At 44.5% G+C, this 15,002-nt stretch overlaps 1 protein-coding gene across 1 annotated transcript; it reads left to right on the top strand.

The window, feature by feature from the left end:
• Positions 1-5,032: 5,032 nt before the first annotated feature.
• Positions 5,033-13,756, top strand: LOC133072827 (pregnancy-associated glycoprotein 1-like). The gene is made up of 10 exons (XM_061166366.1): positions 5,033-5,085; positions 6,135-6,285; positions 7,256-7,373; positions 7,472-7,590; positions 8,783-8,976; positions 9,959-10,069; positions 11,579-11,720; positions 11,805-11,903; positions 12,274-12,286; positions 13,620-13,756. Exons 1-10 carry the CDS (start codon positions 5,033-5,035, stop codon positions 13,754-13,756), a joined length of 1,137 nt encoding a protein of 378 aa, XP_061022349.1.
• Positions 13,757-15,002: the final 1,246 nt, after the last annotated feature.

A 15,002-nucleotide genomic window follows, 5' to 3' on the forward strand; every position in this document is an offset into this window, starting at 1 on the left:
ATTCATTGGGGACCTGCCTGAATCTGCTATCTTGGGCTCCTCAGGATATCACAAAGACAGAAACTTCAAAATGGACTTTCTATAAACTCCTGTAGTAAGAAGTTTTTGTAGTAAAAACAATTTCAAACATAACAAATATAAGAAAGAAGAGTGTCATGAACCTTATCTTTCATCATTTGGCATCAATAACTATAAAACTAACCTCTTAGTCCCACAGGTTGTGATAAACAGGAGACTATGCAATGTCAAGGTGGTGGACAATTGAGTTCTTAGTGAAGATATTCTTGACTTGTATCAGGTCTTTCTCTTCTTGCTATGTTCACACGTGTAGTGGGTGAAGGAAAGGAGGAAGAGGCAGAGAGAAAAAGAGGGAGAGGCTAATCTCATCATGAGGGACCACCATCAAAACCCACCATGTCAATTTGTGTACCTTCCAAAGGCCTTACTTTCTACTACCATCACATTGGGAGTCAAGGGTGGACACAATTCAATCCATAGCAGCTATGCAGATCTCTTTTTTTTTTTTTTTTTTTTGAAAGCTTTTTATTTATTTATTTATTTTTTCTTTTTTTTTTTATTATTATTTTTTTTTCCAGTGGGTTTTGTCATACATTGATATGAATCAGCCATGGATTTACATGTATTCCCAATCCCGATCCCCCCTCCCACCTCCCTCTCCACCCGATTCCTCTGGGTCTTCCCAGTGCACCAGGCCGGAGCACTTGTCTCGTGCATCCCACCTGGGCTGGTGATGCAAATCAAAACCACAATGAGGTACCATTACACGCCAGTCAGGATGGCTGCTATCCAAAAGTCTACAAGCAATAAATGCTGGAGAGGGTGTGGAGAAAAGGGAACCCTCTTACACTGTTGGTGGGAATGCAAACTAGTACAGCCGCTATGGAAAACAGTGTGGAGATTCCTTAAAAAACTGGAAATAGAACTGCCATATGACCCAGCAATCCCACTTCTGGGCATACACACTGAGGAAACCAGATCTGAAAGAGACACGTGCACCCCAATGTTCATCGCAGCACTGTTTATAATAGCCAGGACATGGAAGCAACCTAGATGCCCATCAGCAGATGAATGGATAAGGAAGCTGTGGTACATATACACCATGGAATATTACTCAGCCATTAAAAAGAACTCATTTGAACCAGTCCTAATGAGATGGATGAAGCTGGAGCCCATTATACAGAGTGAAGTAAGCCAGAAAGATAAAGAACATTACAGCATACTGACACATGTATATGGAATTTAGAAAGGTGATAACGATAACCCTATATGCAGAACAGAAAAAGAGACACAGAAATACAGAACAGACTTTTGAACTTTGTGGGAGAATGTGAGGGTGGGATATTTCAAAAGAACAGCATGTATACTATCTATGGTGAAACAGATCTCTTTTTAAATCAAGACAGACCCTCATTTCATTCTCTCTTTTACTCTTTATTCATTTTTCCTGAAGTATTTTAGGGACGAGATGAACATTTCGCAAAATGTACATAATGAGTATTTGTGGTACAATGATAGGATATGAAAAAAAAAGTCCTTTTGTCCCAATAAAATGAACATCTTATATCCAGCCCATGTGCAAATTTCCCTGATTTTGAAAAAGCAGTTGTCTTTTCACAGTTTATTGAAAGAATGTACTCATATGTTGCACTTGGTTGTTCTCCTTTAAGACGAAATACTTGTTCCTCTCCCAATTTTAATGCCATTTATATGCTCAGAAACTGGGAGGAAGCAGGGTGGTTTGTCTTACAGAATGTCCCACTATTGGGTTTAGAGCAGGAGTCCACAGTATCAGCACAGTGGGCCAGGACAAGTACCAGTCCTTGGTCTATTAGGAACCAGACCTCCACAGCAGGAAGTGAGCTTCAGGCCAGTGAGTGAGGCTTCAACTATATTATAGCTGCTCCCCACCACTCTCTTATCACCCCCAGAAGGGGCAGTCTAGCTTGTTTTCCTGGAACTGTTTGTAGTTGCATAACATATGCTTAAAAGAAACAAAAATAACATAAATGCTGATGATTATTTCCTTTCTCAGTGCTCAGAATGGTGAGTTAGTGCCCTAGCAGTCTATCACTGTGACAAATTAGATGCTGCCCATTAACATTTGGACACATTCGGCCAGCTTAAAATTAAATATGAAGAAACTCTGATCATGGGATCCAGCCCTATCCTTCATGGCACATAGAAGGAGAAAAAAGTGGAAGCAGTGACAGATTTCTTCATCTTAGCCTCTACAACCACTATGGATAGTGACTGCAGCCATGAAATCAGAAGATGTTTGCTTCCTGGCAGGAAAGCTATGACAAACATAAACAGTGTGTTGAGAAGCAAAAACATCATTCTGCCCTACAAACTGGTAGATTTTTGGCCTTTTCATTTGGATTCTTAAACTTTCTGTCCAGTTCCCACTGGTCTTTGAAGTCCTTAAGGTTTCTGGTCCTCCAAGACTCCCAAGATTATTTTGTGCATTTCTTTACCCAGTCCTAAAATCAGCCAGCTCTTTAAGATGGTCTGATGGGAAATTATTTAGAAGCTACATGTTAGACCTCAGAATAATCACTATTATCAAGTTGTCATTGCTTCTAGGCTTTACAGCGGTCAGAGGAGGAAGTACACATTTTCCTTAAAAATTAAAATAAAAAGGAATATAATTAATTGGTACAAACATATGATTTCAGTTCAAGATTTAAGGCAGCAGGGTTTTAATTAAACTTCTTCATGTTATGTGTAACCCTCTTTTTCTAGCCACTGAAAGGCTTACTTCAGAACATTAGTTTTAATTATTGACTTGTTTTACCTGTTAGCATACATACCATTCTGTCATAATAACAGAAGCAATATCAGGAACAATAAGTTGTTGCATATAGCTTCAGATTTCTTACCTTTTTTTCTTTTGGTTTTGTTTGGTTTTGTTTTGGATGGGCAGTATTTTTGTTTTTCCTTAGAAGATATTCCACTCTGAATGTAGAGACATAATTCTGAATTTTAAAGCTACTTAAGTAATGTGTTGTAACGGGCAGCTAGTCACCAACTTGATGCAATTAGATTTATCAGTTTTGCTCTCAGTTTGTTCAGTTCAGTTCAGTCACTTAGCTGAGTCTATCTCTTTGCAACGCCATGGACTACAGCATGCCAGGTTTCCCTATCTATCACCAACTCTCAGAGCTTGTTCAAGCTCATGGCCATCGAGTTGGTGATGCCATCCAACCATCTCATCCTCTGTCTTCCCCTTCTCCTCCTGCCTTCAATCGTTCCTTACATCGGGGTCTTTTCCAATGAGTCAGTTCTTCCCATCAGGTAGGCAAATAATTGGAGCTTCAACTTCAGCATCAATCCTTCCAGTGAATATTCAGGACTGATTTCCTTTAGGAGGGACTGGTTTGATCTCTTTGTAGTCCAAGGGACTCTCAAGAGTCCTCTCCAACACCATAGTTCAAAGTGCATATACGTGTGTCATTTGTCAGTGACGTCATATTCCCCTTTTGGGATTTAACCACCAAAACTGAATTTAAACAATATGCAAAAATGAGGATTAAGACACAGTGCCCCATCTATACACACGTGGCAATCAGGAGAGGCTCCTGTTGTATTCAAGGGACAGGCCTGGATAGATCTCATGCAAGAATAGGCCCTGGGAGTCCTGGATGAGTCATTAAACATGATTGTCTTTACTTTGGCTGCCACAGTTGTTTTGTCTTCTTTGATTGGGAAGACCTTTCAAAATTATTTTTTTGTATGTTTGCTTTGGCAGACAAAATTTTTCATGGCATACACCCTATAGGGAAATTTTATCAGAAATATATCCATTTATGTTCAGCAGTTAAATGTGTTGTTTTGTATGTCCCTGATGATCTTTCTTTATAAATAGAAAGGAAACAAACATGTTCAGTATGCATTCAGTCTCTGTAAATCAACCAACTTGAATTAAATTCCTCTCTGTCCCCACTGCACTCCCATCTCTAGGCCAGAAATAAAAACCTGCAGAGACTGAAGGCTGGTTCCAGCACATCATTGTGGGGATTGTGTTCCCACAGTTTTCTTGGGGGAAAAATGTATTTGCTAACATTAAAATCAGTAGATTGTACATAAATATACAACCTTCTGATTCTCTTGAAAACATGGCCAACTGGCCTGCTTTCCAGCATGGTTGAAGTGGAGGAAAGTCTGCTCCCAGTGGTCAGGCCTGTGCTGCCCAGGGTCCAGCACAGCCATCTAGTCCTACTATCATTTCTCTTGCCTCCTGGGGCCATGAGTTTGTGAGAACTAGACTGCTAGCTCATGGAAAGTAAAGATTACTTTTGTCTTGATCAACTTTGACTTTGAAGCCTTTAACCCATAACCCAGCACACACTTCTTCCTTGTACATTTGTTGGATGATATAAAATATCTTGTGGATGTATATGACATTTCTTCCAATACTGAAACCATGCCATTGAACTACTGCTCTGTCCTAAATCTTTGATGCAGACTGGCATCCTAGATGATGCCCCTGATCTCTGCCATTAGACCCACTACCTAAAGCCAGTTGTATCTCCCTGAGCTGCCCCTGAAGTCTTCACCTTACCATGTGACAACTTATCCTCCTAGCAATCTCCTCTCCAATGAAGAAAACAATGCATATCTCATGAAGTGGCTAGGAAGATGACACGAAACCAAGAATGTTGAGCACAGCCCCTAGTTACCATTTTCATGATGTTCTTAGCAGTTGTTTCTCTAAGTAAGCAAAGTTCTCCATCTTCTTAGATGTCCATACAGATCAGTTAGATTTTCCAGCCAAGATTCAAGGAAGAGATTACATTTCAGTTATCTGTATTCTGAGAAGCTTCAAAGTCCACTCACCAAGGACACTGAAGAAGGTAAAGATTTTATCAAGAGCTTTGTATTTTGTTCAGGTCTATTAGTGGCCTAAAGGGGAAAACAAAGGCATGTCAGAGCATATATAACTATGGGCTCCCGGTCACCACTACATGCTAAGAACCTGAACTTCCCTGAGTACTTGGAGCCAGGAAACAGCATGAAGTGGTTTGTGCTTCTCGGGCTGGTGGCCTTATCAGAGTGTATAGTCAAGTAAGTAAGGGGACTGTAAGGTGCATAATCTTCCTCTCTCGGATTTTTCTTTTCATCCGATTCAAGTTTAGATGGGAATGGAATATTTCCCTGACAGTCTTAAAGTTCAACTCTTACTTACTGATAAGTACTTTGCTATAGGAACTGTGGATCCCAAGGGTCTTAGTGTACATTTGCATGGTTGCACAACTCTTGGGGTCCAGCCATCTCATAACCTATTGAAAATGGAACTCCTTTCAATTGTTCAATGCACAGTCTATGCAGATGTAAGTGTGGTCCTGTGGAATAGCACTTTTCTACATTTTTTGTAATATTTCCTCTTTTTCCCTGTCTACTTCAGTGGGCATATGTCTATGTCTGCATCTCTATATCACCATCATTGATCTCTCCATCTCTTTGGAAGTCTCTGTGAGTGTATTTCTCTCTGTGTTGTTTTCTTTTAATTTTTCATTTGACTTATCCTTCCTTCTCAAGCCTCTGAATTTCCCTGAAGTTCCCTATCTCCTGGATTCTTCTTTCAACTCTCTTCTCTTTCAAACTGGAAAAATATACACAGTTTTATATACACTGTTTTATATCTGACAAGCAGTGAGACCACAGCCAACTCAGAAACCTCTTGCATTTCAAATTGCTCCCTTGTAAAATAGGATAAAAGTCCCCCTTCTACCCCATTCTCTGAACTTCTATGAGAAGGATACAGCAGGATGGCATTAGTAATGTTACTGGCTGCCATTGCTGAGACCTTATATCCATCACTTCACTTATACCCAGGATATTCTATTTGGATGGTTTGAATTGTTACATTCCACCATTTCACTGACAGGAAGACTGAGACCCCACATGGTCATATGGTTTATCCCAGATTGCAGGACAGAACCTGTAATCAAACCTATGTCTTTGCCATGGTATATGCATAAAATTCTGATAATAAGGTGACTCATAAAGATGATTGGAAAATACACAGGACCATTACAATGACAGTTATACCTCAACATTGACAGCTAATTGTAGCTTCTTTGTTGTTTTCTTTGTCAAATGCTCAATGAAAGAATACCTCTAACGAGAGTGAAGACCATGAGAAAAATCCTCAGTGAAAAAAATATGCTGAACAATTTCCTGAAGGAACATGCTTACAGACTGTACCAGATTTCTCCTCCTGGCTCAAACGCAACTATTCACCCCCTGAGGAACATCATGGATGTGAGTGTTTTAGGGATGGTGTTCCACAGCACCTCCTGGTGCTCTGGCCTAGCACAGGGGCTCGTCTGGAGATGCCATGTGGGATATTGGGGTTGGGGCTCCTGCCAGAGGTGGAAATCCTAGGCAACAGGGGCCCTACCCAGAGGAGACCACATTCACATCCTCACCTCTTGGTCTTGGTGACTGGGCCCAGCAATTATCAGGTGACAGGTAAAGATCCATTTCTGTGTCAAAGATGTGTCATTAGTTTGAGGGAGGTTTTTCCTTCTGAACTGAGTCACTCAGTTACAGATGAAGAGTGAGCCATCTCTGATCAAAAGGTAGAACCAACCAACTGCAAAACAATGTGAATCCCCAGGCAGAGGAATTCAGTTTCAACAGATGCAAAAACCACAGCAGGAAAAAGTTACTGAACCTATCTTCCGTGTAAGGCCAAAAGAATCGAACACTGTGGTTACTGTTTTTAGATTAGAAAAAGGGCTTATATTATCTTCAAGAATGTCCACACCAGCCTGAGAGATAGGAAAAGAGTAAATACATGTCATGAGAGGGTCATCTGTGTGGTGTTGATTGGATGTGGTCTGAGTTTAGAGGGAGTGGCTAGTGTTGATCAAGAAGGACCTCCTGGAGAAGGGGGTGCTGAGGCTGGGTTTGAAGAGACTACAGAGCTTTTCAAATGAAGGTGCCAGGACTTCCCTGGGTGTCCAGGGGTCCTGGAGGTCCAGGGGTTATGACTCTGGGCTTCCAATGCAGGAGGTACCACTTCAACCCCTGGTCATAGAGTCAATATCCTGCATACCAGGTAGCATAGAAAAGAAATATCAAATGCAAGCACCTCTGTGATCAAAGGCTGTGAGCTGCACAGTGGTTCAAAAGTGATCTCAAGAGATATGTGACACCCAGAGGGAGGCAGTGTGGGAATAGAGGGTAGCCACTTCTGTAATAACCCACTCCCTCCCTTTCCCTGTAGATGCTCTATGTGGGTAAAATCACCATTGGAACACCCCCTCAGGAATTCCAAGTTGTCTTTGACACAGGCTCATCTGAGTTGTGGGTGTCCTCCCTCTTTTGCCCCAGTCCAGCCTGTTGTGAGTATAGACACCCGGTTCCTGGACCATCTTTCCCTTGCCCTGCCACCCTGTTTTCCACCCTTGGCCCTGATGACATTCATCTCTTGTGTCTGCAGCTACACACGTTAGGTTCAGACATCTTGAGTCTTCCACCTTCCGTCCTACCAAAAAGACCTTCAGGATCACCTATGGATCCGGGAGCATGAAGGGATTTCTTGCTTATGACACCGTCCGGGTAATGTGTAAACAGAAGCTGAGGCAAGACTGGCTATGGAGTGACCACTGCTTACAAAACAGATGCAGGACCATCAGGCAGGACCCTTTCTAGCCTAACTCCCATTGATATTGGCCATATTACCCATAGGATCCTGTACCTGGGGAGGCAATGCCCATGTTGACACACGAGCACAGATTAGCTAACCCAGAGTGCTTTGAGATGGGGACTTGCAGCTCTTCTGCCCATGAGCAGTTCAAGGTTCATTTTGCTGGGAGAGAGAAGACGGGAAAACATCACCCACTTATATACTCTGAGACACTGTTCCAGGCATTTTCAGGTAATAACTGGTTTAGTCCTGCAACAACCCCACAGAGCAGTTACTCTGACTAGCTCATGAGACATATGAGGAAACTGAGGTGCAGACAGCAAGGGCCTTGCTGAGGTCACACATGTGGTAAACAGTGGAGCTAGGCCTGCTTTTCAGGACTGCAGGTGCTGTGGGGTTTTTGGGATAGGATAAAACTAATCTAGCGACCCTGGGGATAGTAAAGTGCTCAGGTATCCAGACTGGGAAACTGCAGGCCTGAGATGTCAGGGGCCTGATAAATGAGTTCTCATTCTAGAGGACCCTCGAGAGTCTAATAAACTTATGGCCTGCCTCCCAAAAGTAGTTGAGTAGTTCCCCTGTCTCTCTTTTTCTCTCTCATACACACTCACACAAAGACACACATATCCCCAAAAGTGAATTCCGCAGGCAGTAATTTCATAGATCCCTGCAAGCAAGATTGTGTTTTTGGCTTCTGTCTTCTTGGACAGATGCAGAATCCACAGTACCTTACAGAGAATGCAGTCCATTCCTGTCATTAGGTCACAGTGATGCCAAAGAGAAGGCTACCTTGCTCTCGACTCATTTTGTCCACAAGGGGGAACTGATGGGACCTGGCCTGACTCGGTTGCCCCACCTGTACAGAAGCCACGAGGCCAATTGACTCACTCAGTTGGTGTTTTTCAGATGGGCAGATGTTTTAAAATTTATAGCCTCTCACAAATGGAACCCAAATTCCCCTCCCAGCTTGGTCTAACCATCTGAGGCCCACCAAAGACACAGCCCAGCTCAACTCTTCCCTGAGGATCTAATGGCAATGCACCCCAGCCCAGTCCTAGCCCCAATTCACATATCTGTAAGTGGGAACACTCTTCTCTCCCACAGATTGGGGACCTTGTAAGTACTGATCAGCCATTTGGTTTAAGCTTGGCAGAACACGGGTTTGAGGATGCACCTTTTGATGGCATCTTGGGCTTGAGTTACCCTGACATATCCCTCACTGGAGGCATCCCCATCTTTGACAACCTGAAGAAACAAGGTGCCGTTTCTGAGCCTGTCTTTGCCTTCTACTTGGGCAAGTAAGTCTGAGATGGACAATCCTTTTCTCCAAATTAACTGTAAAGCGCTTTCAGTCCCATGAAAATTATAGAACACTTGAGAAAGAAGTGTCCTGAGAGATAATCTAATCCAGGGTAACTATGGCCCCAGGGCCATACCTGGCTTCACCGCTGGCTTTTATAAATAATGTTTTTGTTTTTTGGGTTTTTTGGTTTTGTTTTTTTTTGTTTTTTTTTTTTTTGGGAGCACAACTGTGCTCCTGGGCTCAAGACCATTAACGTGGTCTAGGGGGGTGAGTAAGAAGGAAGCCTAATGGAAGGCAACAGGAAACAAGTTGGAGGTAAAGGCAATAGGATTTGCTTATGAATTTGATAAGGAAGGAAGGAGAAGGATGGTGGATATCTTTCCTTCCTCATTAGCATTTCACTGGTAACCCAGGACCAGCTACACAATTTGCAGGAGCCAGTGAGAAATGAAAGTGTGGGACACAAAACAAATGTGTGGGACACCTTGTTCAAGAAGTATTAGTCATTTTATGTCAGGGAGGACAGAGGTGGGTTCCCTTCTGATTGTGGGGCTGTTTGGACAGTAGAGATCACAGGCCAGCAGAGCCAACTCTGGGTGACCTGTACCCACACAGTTAGCATTCCCAGGCCTTGATTTTCCTGAATAATGACAAGCTGGACAAGGGGAAAGTCAAAATGCTACAGCACCCTATCCTCTGAGGGTGTCTGAGCACTCAGATCACAGGAGGTCCAGGGCATCTTCAGAAGACATAGTGGGTGGAGCCCAGCCAGGTGACTCAGCTTCTAACCTCCTCTATGCCACTCATTAGCCAGTAACCGACCTCAGTCTGTTTCTCAATTACTCCTAGCCTCGACTTCTGCATCTGTAAATGGGAACCTTATTAGGGCCTTGATGGGTAGACAAGCACAGCTCTCAGACAGTGCTGTTGTTACCATCCTCCAAAGATCCCCTCCTCTCTTCTCTCTACACATGCAGGACGAAGGGCAGTGTGGTGATGTTTGGTGGGGTAGACCACCGCTACTACAAGGGAGAGCTCAACTGGGTACCATTGACACAAGCAGGTGACTGGCGTGTACACATGGACCGGTAAGCCTCTCCCTCTGAGGGTCAACCCAAGGGATGCTCCCACTACTGTACATGGACACTGGCAGGCACACACAAATGGATTCTCAGACACATAGTCACACAAACATATACACCATCCACACTGACACAGACAGACACACAGACATATGGAAACACACAAGCAGACACATATACACAGAGACACATATAAACATGCATAGCTCATCAACGACACACAAGCACAAATAGAGACATACAAACACACAAGCACATAGATACACAAACAGCCCATGAGTTCATAACCACCCCAGGCCTCCTGACCGGGGCTCTACCCAGGGTCCTCACAGTGTCCAGAGAGGTCTGTGCAGCTGGGAGAGTGCTGCACCCGCTGCCCTGTGAGGCGGGGAGCATGGTCAGAAGACTCTGCAGTGTGGTGAACAGAATCAGGGAGGACTTCACCAGCCTGGACAGCATTATAAGGTGACCAACTGTCCAGGGCTACCTGGGACCAAGCAAGTTCTCAGTACAGATAAATGTCAGTTTACAAACAGGGAAAGTCCTGAGAAAATAGGGAAAACTGGCCTCCTTATGGAGAAGCTACCCAACAGTGGAGAGAGGTTGGCTGCAGTCTTAAGACGTGAAAGCAACTAATAAAAAGACAGCCCACAGCCTTGGGCACAGAGTGGGGCAGGGGCTATAACAGAGAATCAGAAAGGTGGGATCCAGGAGTGACCTGAGGACAAGAGGCAATAACTGATAGAATTCTGTGTGATACCCTCAGACAAAAGCTGACCTGTCCTTTGGAGTTTCCATGGGCTAGTCATGTATTTCCTGGCCAGGGTCTCAGGGTCTGAGCTGGTTGTAGGAGTAGTGATGGGAGACACCCTCTCACAGAAAAGCCCCTCTCTCCCACCACTCTGAGAATCTGCTGCCCCCATGAATCTCCATCTTCACTCTGCAGTTGACCCATTATTTGTTCCCCACCAGATACAACTCTCTGATGTTTCTCATTCATTATTTTCACAGTCTTCATCCACTCATTCAACACACAAGCATTGTGCATCCACTGTGTGCCAGGCACTTTAGTGAGGCAATGAGAATAAAACTCACTCTCACATCTAAGAAGGCAGATGTACAAGAAATGACTCACATACATAGTGAATTTTCATTTTGGTGCATGCTAGATATGAGGAAGGGTCTACAGAAAGTGACTAAGACAGGAGACTGATAAACACTGGGGGAAAGACTTCCCTGAAAACAATACAGTTAAGCTGGAATCTGGAAGATGAGAAGAAATTTGCTAGTCAAAGAGAAGGGGCTCTTCTAGGAAGGAATACCAGTTGTGTCAAGGTGCAAAAGAGCCTGATGTATTCAGGTACTGCATTCAAGGATGTCAAGAAAGATGCTGTGTCTAGAGCAAAGTAAAAAAAGGCAAGAGACAAAGGGATGTTTAGGAGACAGTTGGGAAGGGGGTCACTCAGGGGAGAATCAGAGTGACCTTGATACCCATTTTGTCACACTGTCTCTCAGCATCTCCATGAAAAGAAAGGTTATTGCTTGTTCTGGTGGCTGTGAGGCTCTTCTGGACACTGGGACATCACTGATCATTGGCCCAACAAGACTGGTGAAAAACATCCAGAAGCTCATCGGCGCCACACCACGGGCTTCCGAGGTGAAATGTGACTCCAGGGTCACTCCCAGTCTCCACACCAACAAGGATCTCCAGGGCCAACCTCTCTCCCTCTCTCTTTAACAGCACTATGTTTCTTGTTTTGCGGTCAATATCCTGCCTTCTATTATCTTCACCATCAATGGCATCAACTACCCAGTGCCAGCTCGAGCCTACATCCTCAAGGTGAGGGGAAAACCCTGAGGGTTGGTTCTCAAATAGGAACTTGCAGGAACACTGGGCTGCTTCTGGGAGGAGAGTGCCTTCTTCAGGCTATGTCACACCATTGCAGATGCTGCTGAGCCCCTGAGCCCCTGTGCCTGGGCCAGAGCCTGCCAAAAGACCAACCTCTTGAAAGTAAAGGGCACTCTGGGACATTGGTCATCCTGAAATAAATGTGGAGATGCCACACCATGCTGGCATGGTGGGAGTCACAAGGAGAGGGAAACACTAAGGTCCTCAGTCCTCAAAGAGCTTCAGTTCAATCTGAACCCTCAGATGCAAGAATATGGAAAGTCAGCTCTAGCAGTCCCTGAATAGGCCATGTGACAGTGAGAATGCCCGGGACAGTCCCAGTGTGATGTCCCACAGTAGGGATTAACAGTCTTCTTTCCCTTCTCTAAGTTTTCCTGGTTTGGATGATAAATTACATGGTCACCCTAGTTCTCGGCTGCTTCTTCCTCTTGCTCTGGCCAGGTGTCCCCTCTGTGAGTTGGGATACCGACTCCTCTGTGGGGAGGTTGGATGCTAAGGTGAATAAAGGGTGCACAGTCACTGATCAGCCCTGGCATAGGGTGGAAGCTTCATGTCAGCTCCCTGTGGGAGTACGTAGCAGGCTGATGGGCTCAAAGAAGGCTTTGTGGAACAGAGGGAATTTCAGGAATTCTAAAACAACAAACTCATGGAACCATATGGAGGGTTGCTTGGTTCTAGGCAACACTGCCCTGGATTCCATGCAAAAGACATCCCAAGGTGCTCTGCATTGGGTCACTGGGGACTTACTAGGGGTGATGAGGGCTATGGAATGATCGGTAGTAATGGGGAACCAGAGTAAGTTACCCAACCAAGCCTGGAGTTGTCAAAGAGGGTAAGTGTTGTCTGAAGGAGGCTTCCCAGAGTTCCTGAGTTAAGTCTTCAAGATCTTGTTGTGGGCACTGTTATATTCAAGATGGATAACCAACAATGAGTTACTGTGTAGCACAGGCAACTCCGTTCAGTTATATGACAGCCTGGATGGGAGGGGTATCTTTGGGACCAGGATATATGGATACATGAGGTTGAGTCCCTTTACTGTCCATCTGAAACTCAGAATATTGTTAATCAGTTATACTCCAATAAAAAATAAAGTTTTTTAATAAAATATGGATTGTGGGGATGCAGGAGGAGAACTGACATTCTCTATAGAGAAAACAAGGAGCAGGAGTCAGAAGGAAAGAAACAGGGAGTGAGGAGAGCCAGGGGACACTCTTGTTCCTTTCTAAAAATTGTATTGAAGTGTGGCTGATCTTCAGTGTCGCCTTAAGTTCTGCTGCACAGCAATGTGACTCAGTTATACACATAAAAAATATACATTCTTTTTCTTATTTGCCTTCAAGTGGTTTATCACTGGATATTGAATATAGTTCCTTACTCTCTACATTAGGACTTTGTCTTTTATCATTCCTCTGTATCCCCAACTCCCAGTCCTCCCCTCCCCGACACCCTTCCTCATGGCAACCTCATATCTTGGCCCTTTTTGGTTTGGATGAACTTTCATATCCCCTGCTGCTGAGAAAATCCCTTGATACTTACCAAAAGAGGGAAATAAGACCAAGAATTGTGCTGGGTTGGATATTGGCGGGAGTCTCAGGTAAGACCTCAGGCTGACTGGTGTGTGTCTCTGGCTCCCACAGGATTCTAGAGGCCACTGCTACACTGCCTTTAAAGAGAACACAGTGAGATCTCCAGAGACTTGGATCCTGGGTGACGTCTTTCTGAGGCTGTATTTCTCGGTGTATGATCAAGGAAATGACAGGATTGGCCTGGCAAAGGCATCGTAAATGCTTGCAGTGGTTCAGGAATCAGTAAGGCCACTTTTAACACACACTCACTCACGCTTAGGGCACTCCTGCCCAGGATGGTGATGAACTGTATTTGGTGGTCTGCAAATCATATTCTCAGTAAAGAATAAAGGGTTTCACTCTTAATGGTGCTGTGAAACAAATGGGTGCCTATGTTTGAGTCTGGGAGGTGTACAATGATCAGGAAGGATCTAAAACAAAGTCTGAATCACAGTTGAGAGGAGACCACTCCAACTGGATTTACGGAAAGTGGAGACTCATTGAAATGATTCTGGGAATCCAGGACACAAGAATCAGAGCAAATAAAAAATCTCAGTGACTGGAACCAAGAAATTAGAAGTCATCAGTTCTCTCTTTTTCACCCTCAGTCTTTCCTTTCCCTCTTCTTTGATGGTCTTAGCCTGACAACTTTCTTCCTTAAGGCTTCTACACCTAGTGAGGGATTCCAAGCTACCTGCCTTGGGCTTTATATCCCGAAGGCATCACCTAGTAAGGAAAGAAGCTCCAGCCCCAAATCAGCCATCCTGGCAGGGCCATGGGGTCCTATGACTGGTTTTACATGGTCATTGGCCCTGACCCAGCAGCACACATGATTGTCAGTTTCCTCCAGAACTACATGACTGAACCTGGGGAGAGGCAGCCCCAAGGATAGCGACTGGGGGATGGTCTAGGCCATGGAAGAGTTCGTGATGACCCACCAACTCTACCACCTCCTCACTCAGAGGAATTCTAAGGGGTAATGAAATAGACTCTCTTTGTCACATCTCAGAAGATCTTATCACTGGGCTTCTCCAGGGTAGTTTGGGAGAGGTACTTCATGCAGAGCTGGTTCCCTCTTGTTCCCACACCCCAGTCACCAGCTCTCTACCACATATGCCTGCTCTGTCCTTTCCAGTACTACTTGGTAAGTGATGGCCCCAGTGGATCCCTGAGCCATCCTCCTCCTCCATGGCCCAAAATGCCCCTTCCTTGGCCTCCAATGCTGCTGGGGAGAATGCAGTGCATGGATGGGGGAACCCAGGGTACACAGAGCCTTCAGCCTTTCTGAGCTTCCTCCAGGGGTGGAGCTACAAACTCTTTGCTTGGAGCTGCCATGTTTAGGCACTTTTGCAGTGGATGCATCGGTTCTTCTCACCTGGAGGCCCTCAGTAGATGCCTCAGCTGAGACAGCAAGGGTCAGAGGTTGATTTCCTTTCAGATTGACTGGTTTGATCTCCTTGTTGTA

The sequence above is a fragment of the Dama dama genome, chromosome 2 (genome assembly GCF_033118175.1).
Source record: "Dama dama isolate Ldn47 chromosome 2, ASM3311817v1, whole genome shotgun sequence".
In the NCBI taxonomy this organism is placed as follows: Eukaryota; Metazoa; Chordata; class Mammalia; order Artiodactyla; family Cervidae; genus Dama; species Dama dama.